Source organism: Panicum virgatum, chromosome 3N, assembly GCF_016808335.1.
Source record: "Panicum virgatum strain AP13 chromosome 3N, P.virgatum_v5, whole genome shotgun sequence".
Classification (NCBI taxonomy): Eukaryota; Viridiplantae; Streptophyta; class Magnoliopsida; order Poales; family Poaceae; genus Panicum; species Panicum virgatum.
This window is the reverse complement of record NC_053147.1, coordinates 1,940,952-1,949,185: the sequence shown is the minus strand read 5'-3', so window position 1 is coordinate 1,949,185 and position 8,234 is coordinate 1,940,952. Positions and strand designations below refer to the sequence as shown.

Sequence of the window (8,234 nt, the reverse complement as noted above, 5' to 3'; positions counted from 1 at the left end):
AAAACCCGAGCCCGAACCCGAAAAGTCCGAACCCGAAAAACCCGAACCCTAATTCGGGTTCCAACCCACGGTACCCGAAATTAATACGGGTAGTTCGGGTATTGGGCCACGGTACCCGAAATACCCGAACAACCCGAAATGATTTGTTTTTTCATCTATGATTTGATTTGTGTGCTTCAAAACTATGTTTATTAATTGTGATATGTGAAGTGTGAACTGTCACGGTTTGGACGTGTGAAGTATTAGTTAATTTCGTTTGAACTGTCAGTTTGGACGTGTGAACTGGATGTATGGTTGGGTGTATTTGATTTGATTTTATACTGCATATGTGGAGTTCTAGAATTTCGGGTAATTCGGGTAAAACCCGAACCCGAACCCGAATTTTCGGGTACCCGAATTTTCGGGTTCTTCTTTTTCCCAACTGATTTCGGGTATCATTTTTGGAAACCCGAAATTCCTAAAACCCGAACTACCCGACCCGAAAATTTCGGGTAACCCGAATGCCCGGCCCTACCTTTTGCACTGTAAGTGACGGTCACATTCTCAAGTTGCAGTGGCAGCACCACTTGTGAAATGAAATATTCCAATTCCATAGCCACAGAAAGCCTTGCATCTTTCTCCACCCCTCCTTTTTCTATCAGTATATATATACATCTTTGTCTCTACCTTACAATTCAGAACAACACAAAAATTAGAGTCTAGCTGACAGTCACGCACCTCAAACTGTTCTGCAATTCCTTCAGCGTTGACATCATACCTGAGCCGACTCCAGTTTTGTTACAGGTAAATTCGTAGTGTGGCACTCTCTCAACTGACATGCACGGTTTCTGAATCCTGAACAGCACACACAGAAAAACTGAAACTTTTGTTCACTTCTGTAGTTCTGTTGCTTCTTTGCAGTGCATGTTCTCGAGAAATAAGCAGTCGATGGCTGCGCCCATGGCGTCGGACGGTGGGCTGAGGCGTCTGTTCGAGAAGCCGCTGCCGGAGAACCCGACTCTGCTGGAGGCGCTGTCGGCGTGGAACCGCAATATCCATCCCAATAAGCCCATCGATCCGGCGTCCTTCACCGAGATCTTCGGCGAGCTCCACCTCAAAGAGAAGCAGCAGCCGGACCGAGACATCCTCATGTCGCAGCCACCGCCTCGCTCTCCTCCTCCGCGCACGGCGTCCTGGCTCGACATCGCCGCCGAGGCCGAAATGAGCAACCTAAACAAGGACGATTCGTCGCTGGACGGGCTCCTGAGGCCCAAGCCGGCGAGCACCGTGAAGAGGAGCGCGAGCTTCTGCATGAAGAAGAGCTCCGCGTCCCTGCTGCTGTGCACGGAGGGCCTCGGCTCCGAGAGCACCGTGGACGCCGACGACATGCTCAAGGACGGCGACGCCGAGACCGCCGCGCTTAGTGGGCACAGCAAGGAGACTGACACGGATAGAAGCAGCGACGACGTGAAGGACGACACCGCCGGCGCCGTGGAAGAGGGAAAGGCGGAGAAACGGCCCCTGTCGTTCCCGCCGCCGATACGGTCGATCGGGCGCGGCGGCGGGAAGCCGCGCCCGCGCGTGTGTTTCCGATCGTTCCGCGAGGATGGGCGGTTCGTGCTGCTGGAGGTGGTGATCCCCGGGAAGGATCTCCTGCAGGCGACACGCGAGTGCGGCCGGCTCAGGCTGCAGTTTGCCAACGGCGCCGCTGCAGCCGCTGTCGGCGAGGAGGTGCATCAGAAGACGACGGCACCAAGCATCCAAGCCAAGATATCTTAGTCATATAATGCAATGGTGTGTGCTTAATGGGCTAATGGCGATCAAAGGCTGGAGTAGGAAAGCAGACGATGGTATACTATAATTATGAGAAGCGCCAGCTACCTAATTAAAGCTTCTTGAAAATGATGAATATATATGCTCCTCCTATTCAGTCAGAGAAATACAACATCTTGATCCTTGAGACCTTCAGTGATCTGTACTCCCTCCGTCCATAAAAAGTATAGTTTCACCATTCAAATTTTGTCACACAAAAAGTGTAATTTTAGCTTGTAATGAGATCCATTATATTAAAGTAATACCAAGTACCAAAAAAGCATTTCATAGGATAACATATAGAGACAATCAAATATTCAGTATATATTACTTTTCTAGTTCCAATACATATGCATTCATTGAGGATCCTGAAAACCAAATAAATAACACATTTTTCAATCATAATTGGTACAAGTAATTAGGGGCAATAAAATTATTTTTTTGAATGAGTAATGTGTCTGAAATTTTTTAAAACTACACTCTTTGCGGGACGGAAAGAGTACGTCACAAAAAAACTGATCATCACAGTCGAGCATCTTTGTGCTGCATCTTCACGCACACACATCTGAGTGCAGTCGCAGCACTACCAATTCGGAATTATGCAATGTTGGTGGTGGCTAGACAAGCGAGGCCACTTGATCATCCGGAAATTTAATTCATCGACACAATGTTATCTATATACTATAATTGAAACAAATAAAGCCTTTTTTCACCAAGATTACATCCACCGTACCTCACGGAAGTTCACTTGTCAGGCCAAATATTTGACAAAAGAGACCCACTAAATTGATAGAAGAAAATATTTCCACAAAAATCCTAATTCTTTTTTCGTTCTAAGCATTCAGCTACCCACCTCTTGTACTCATATATTACTTTTCTTTGGCACATACTTTACTTTTCTTTGCATATGGATTTACCGATAGTTCATGTCACATCATTATTTTATAGAAGGAAAAGAAAGATATATATTATTTTTAGAAGAAAAATAAATGACATAATGCATTCACCGATAAGTCGTTATTTGTTTTGAAAGGATAATAATTGGCATAATTGTTTTATGAAAGAAAAAGAAAGATGAGTTTTATTTTTGGAAAAAATAACATCGTCCTTTGATTGAAGAAAATTAATATGTGACTGTGACATGTACATCTACACTAGTTAGAAAAAATTCACCGACACAATTTTTTTTAAAGGTTATATAGTTCAACTCAGACACTCACAACGCACGCGCATCCCTATGAACACACGTACGCAAACTCTACCCCTATGAGCATCTTCGAAGACTGAGCCGACAAAACCTCGAGATTGAAAGTCACCACAAACGCCTCGCTGTCAACGAGAATATTGCCTACCACCGTTGAATCCCAGAATATTCGCTCCCAAGGGGAGTCGAACCCAAGACCTCAAGTGCTACCGAGACTTTTGTAAGCATTAGGCTAGGCTAGAGGCCCTTTCGCTTCACCGACACAATTTGACGATAAAAGATGCAGTGTAGCACCAGGCCTAGCCCATTAAGGAAATCGCCTTAACCAGACACTCGGCCCACTTACGAGCCCATGACCTACCATGCCACCCCTCGGCCGCCATGACGGTAAAACCCTCACCCTTCCTCGCATCCCAATTCGATCGCGCACGCATCCCCCGACCATGGAGCAGGAGCAGGAGCAGGAGCGCACTCCACCAGCGATGAAGAGGGCGAGGCCCTCTCCTCCTCCGCAAGCCCACGCTGCCGACGCGGAGGACCGGCTCAGCGCGCTAGACGACGTCACCCTCCACGCCATCCTCACCCGTGTGCCGCTCCGTGACACCGCGACCACGACCGCGCTCTCCCGCCGCTGGCCCCGCGTCTTCGCCACGCTCCCTCGCCTCCTCCTCCGCGCCGCCACCTTCAACCGCCGCGACTTCCCCAACGAGGGCGATAAGGACTACAACGAGGACCCCAGGCGCTGGATGTGCGCCCTCCGCCCCGTGTTCGATGGCCGCGCCGCGCCGGTCGCCGCCTTCGAGATCGTTTTCAAGTACATGGGCCTCTACGAGGACTGGTTCCTCGGCGTCTTCCGCGAGCTATGCGGGAGCGGCGGTGTGACGGAATCACCAAATTAAAACTCTCAATTAAGTGTAATGGCCGTCATTTGAACACATCAGACGCATTCGCTTAATGGTTTAATTTGACGGTCCTTTCTCAACCCACGGCCTAATCGAAACAACACCAGTAGTCCCACGCGAAGGTGGACGCAGATGGTACGAACGTGAAAAAATACTTGAAAATACAACAAGTGATACATAAGTTTTACAAACTAGTTCAGATACACATATAGTTGCATAATTTACAAAACTTTACAATAGATGTAATAGAAGTTCGAATAGAAAAGAAACTACAACTACCCTCGCCTATCTCGCTTCACCACCTCCCACCCCTCTGCATCCCGGCGGATGAACTTGACACAACAGGGGCAGAAGTCAACATCTGGATGGCCTGAAATAATAGTGGCAACAAACCCTGAGCAACTAATACTCAGCAAGACTTACCCGACTATTGGGTATACTTAGCCCACATATCTAGACATGCAAAACTTTTTGGCTGGTGGGTTTGTTTTGCAGAAAATCATCTAAAAGTGGATCCTTACTTCCAATATTTTAGCCCACATTCTATATAATTTAATCTCCTCTAGGTGTTTGCAGTAATCTTTCTAAAACAAACATGATAGAAGCTCAATTAGTAAACTCAACATTTCCTTCAACATATACATTAATATTTCATCTCATGACTACGATGCGGTGCTGCGATCAAGGTGCTCATATTCGAGAGCGACTGACGGCGAATCGATCCATTTTAACCTTGCAAGGTGGACCTAACCAACACGGCACGTATATGCCCCGTTGGACCACACGCGCCAACCATTCCCCTCCCCACCTCGAACTACAGAACCACCCCACCTACATATAGTCAGCCGAGCCCTACGAGAGACCGCCAAAAGTAAATACATGCATCCCAATTCTCCGCGGCCACTCGACTGCCCTAAGGGGTGGTGATGAAGTTCTGTACTTTCGAAGCAGGGCAGTATTAGGCTTACCGGTTTCGACTACCTCCTACTCCCAGCATGCAGTTAGTACTATTCAAACTCAATCAATAGGGCCAGACAACGGACGGTCCTTAACCGACACAGACGGAGCTACACCATCCCCGTCCGGTCTCAAATTTCATTTCCTTTCATTCATAAATTCAGTAACTCATATATGGAATAATAAATATCCTACATCTCGTGAGTAACTGGAAATTACTCGACTTCTACCGACCCTATTTAGCATTGCGCGTCTATCGTAGGACATATACTAGTATAGGACTCGTGGTACCCTAGGATTATGCATCTAAAGTTTCATTCAACTCCTATGAACTCTAATGCACAAATACTTAATTAAACACATTGCATAAATTTAAATTAGGGTTCATGCACCGGGGCTTGCCTTCGGGCTATTGCTCAGTGCTAGGCTCAACCGGGCCTTGGGTCGGGTCCTCACTCCTTTCTTCTTGCCTGGCCTGCTCCGGCGGCTCCTGTGGCTCCGCCACCAACTCGTAGACCACCTCCTCCACTGCGGTTGCTACACGTATGCACATGATATGACAATCAATGCAATGCAATGTCAACACATGTCAAAACAAAGCTAACCCAACTGGTCTTACATTTACAACATGGCTCTGACTCCAATTATGCATTTAACAAGTTATAGAAGTATTTATGTAGCATAATTAAAACTGCATACAAAAAGTTGCCAAACCATGAATTTAATGGTTCCACCATATAGAGCATGAAGATACGAAGCTAACAAAATTGGTTTTGCATTTTTTAATTTTTTTTGCAATTTTCTACGTATTTTACAAGCACTGTTGCTCAGTGCTGATCGGAAGTTCCGACCCCCATCGGAAGTTTTGAGTTTCTTCCGACAAGAGGCTCTCGATCCGCCCAAAACAATCATGTAGGAAGTTCCGACAGAGTGTCGGAAGTTCCGATAACTATCGGAAGTGTTTGGTTTCTTCCGACAAAGGGTGCCCGGCCTGCCCGATTCAATCGCGTAGGAAGTTCCGACCAAATGTCGGAAGTTCCGACAAGTACTTTTCTACCAAGAACCGAAATCCTTATTGTGGGAAAACTAACCAACAAAAATCAAAACCCTTTTAGATTCTGGTTGAGGGATGCATATAGAGGTGATTGACCAAAAGGAATCACTTACAACCTTATAGAAAGATAGATCGGGCCGTCACAAGTTGGAATATCTAGAATGAGCTTTTCCCCGCACAAAGAACTTGAAATCAAGGACACCCCGGGGAGGAGTATGTGGAGGAGAAGGTGCTCCGCGCCATCTTGAAGCCTCCTTAGCCTTGAGCTCAAATTGGGGGTGGAGGATTTGGGATTTAGGGCTCTAGGGAGAGGGAGGACACTTGAGGGAGAGAGTGAACGTGAGAGAGGGAGGGAGTGCTGGTGAGGGAGAAAGACTTAGTTTTAATTGTTGTGGGGCTCAAAACAAATACAACAAGTTCAACCGGTCTGACCGGTTGTCCAAACCGGTCGGACTGGTCCGGCTCAGCTGATAGGAATTTTTTTTTCATCTGAAGATTTATCGCTTAAGTTTGAAACTAATGGCCATGATTAAATTTAATCAGGAAAAGTTAACATCTGGGTGTTACAGGCGGCCTCCTGGATCTCAGCATCACCAACACCAAGTACACCGAGTGCTACGACCTGCCCTCCCCTGTGTACTCCTGCAAGACGCTCACCTCGCTGGATCTCTTCAACTGGCGGATCCGGGTGCCCGGCAGAATCACCGGCCTGCGCGCTCTGCGGTTGCTCCGGCTTCAAGGAGTGACCGCGACGGATGACGACCTTCATCGCATCATCTCGCGGTGCAGCGCCATGGAGCATTTGGAGATCTTTAACATCCACAAGGCACGGAACATCGTCATACGCGCGCCATGCCTTAAAAAGCTGCTGATATATTCGTACTGCCCGCTCTGTGTCTCGGGCTGTGTTTAGTTACCTCCCATTGCTCCAAATTTTCCATCACATCGAAACATTAAATATAGCAAATGATCCATGTATGAAGTACTAAATATAGGTAAATAAAAAAACTAATTGCATAGTTTTGATGTACGTTGCGAGACGAATCTTTTGAGCCTAGTTAGGTCATGGTAGGACAATATTTACCACAAACAAACGAAATGTGCTACAGTACCCAATATAATTTTTTCTCCCACTTTTCCAGGGATCTAAACACAGCCTCGGTGAAGAAGGCGCCGTGGCTGGACAAGGTGAGGTTGGGCTTCTCCTACAGCTACCCTGAGGCCTTCTCACTCCATAAACCCTGTAAACGCAAAAAAAAACATCACATCGAATATTTCGACACATGCATGTAATACTAAATGAAGTCTATTTACAAAACTTTTTGCATGGATGGGCTGTAAATCGCGAGCCGAATCTAATGAGCCTACTTAATCTATGATTTGCAACAGTGATGCTACAGTAACCATCCGCTAATTATAGATTAATCATGGATTAATTAGCATCATTAGATTCGTCTCGCGATTTACAACCCATCTGTGCAAAAAGTTTTGTAAATAGATTTCATTTAGTACTTCAAATTAGTAAGATTCTTTCGCAAAATTTTTTTCGTTTCAACTAAACATGACCTGAATACTCTCGGAGGCTCTGGGACACCATGGACTCCCATGAAGACTACTCGGATTCTGAGATCGAGGAGATGCTTGATTACGAGAAGATGGCGAAGAGGGAGCACAGGAAGACGGAAGAGATTAGGAATATGGTGATGTCTCTGTGGTCTCAGTTCCGCCAAGAATCTTTACTTGTCACCTGATTTTCCTCAGGTCAGTTAGTTTGCTGAATGCTTATCTTTTTCTGCTTAGTCGTATCATTTACTGAGGTTATGCCAAATTTCAAGCTGAACAGTAGAGGTTATTTTTACTGAAATGTACATTAGTTGCAGCTGCCATGATGAGATCACGGCGCGGGGTGGCAGGGCGAGGCAGCGGCCCTGCAGGCTCCGGCCCGCCGTCTTCCATCCTGTCCACTGCACGCGCCAAGACCACCACCGCGAGTGCCTCCCTCCACACCGCGGCGGCGCCGCCGGGGACCGTCCACAGGAGCTCCAGCGCGAGCTTCGCTTCTTGCTGGACCCAGGCCCGGCGCCGCCTAGGGACATGCCGCTCAGCGCGCCCGTGGCCGACATGGGCCCGGCCATCCCGGACAGGTCGTCGCCGTCGTCACGCCCGCTGTGGGGTGTGGACGGCAGCGCTAGCGGCCTTGCGAGGGGGCGGGCTCGCCGGGCGGCTTGTGCGGCGCCGCGCTGCCGAACCCGGCCACTAGCGGCGGGGTCTCGTAGCTGGAGCTCAGGGGCAGCGGCGCCATCTCCTCGTCGCCGTCGTGGTCGTC

General features: G+C 47.8%; 2 protein-coding genes across 3 annotated transcripts; both read left to right on the top strand.

Annotated features, from left to right (window-relative positions):
• Positions 1-578: 578 nt before the first annotated feature.
• Positions 579-1,945, top strand: LOC120663608 (protein FANTASTIC FOUR 3-like). Of its 2 annotated transcripts, none has more exons than XM_039942467.1 (2): positions 579-783; positions 882-1,945. In XM_039942467.1, exon 2 carries the CDS (start codon positions 904-906, stop codon positions 1,756-1,758), a length of 855 nt encoding a protein of 284 aa, XP_039798401.1. In that variant the 5' UTR covers positions 579-783; positions 882-903; the 3' UTR covers positions 1,759-1,945. The 2 variants fall into 2 exon arrangements, with proteins under 2 accessions (XP_039798401.1, XP_039798400.1); XM_039942466.1 differs by having other exon boundaries at positions 665-783; positions 901-1,945.
• Positions 1,946-3,438: 1,493 nt separating this feature from the next.
• Positions 3,439-7,660, top strand: LOC120666878 (putative FBD-associated F-box protein At5g44940). Its single transcript, XM_039946866.1, has 4 exons — positions 3,439-3,868; positions 6,478-6,813; positions 7,065-7,136; positions 7,487-7,660. Exons 1-4 carry the CDS (start codon positions 3,439-3,441, stop codon positions 7,657-7,659), a joined length of 1,011 nt encoding a protein of 336 aa, XP_039802800.1. The 3' UTR covers position 7,660.
• Positions 7,661-8,234: the final 574 nt, after the last annotated feature.

Bases quoted from the DNA above. Each gene is read 5' to 3' on its own strand.
- LOC120666878 (XM_039946866.1), top strand. From the start codon at position 3,439: ATGGAGCAGGAGCAGGAGCAGGAGCGCACTCCACCAGCGATGAAGAGG. The intron at 3,869-6,477 runs GCGGTGTGACGG...TGGGTGTTACAG, and splicing joins CCGCGAGCTATGCGGGAGCG to GCGGCCTCCTGGATCTCAGC. The intron at 6,814-7,064 runs GTGTTTAGTTAC...ATCTAAACACAG, and splicing joins CCCGCTCTGTGTCTCGGGCT to CCTCGGTGAAGAAGGCGCCG.
- LOC120663608 (XM_039942467.1), top strand. From the start codon at position 904: ATGTTCTCGAGAAATAAGCAGTCGATGGCTGCGCCCATGGCGTCGGAC.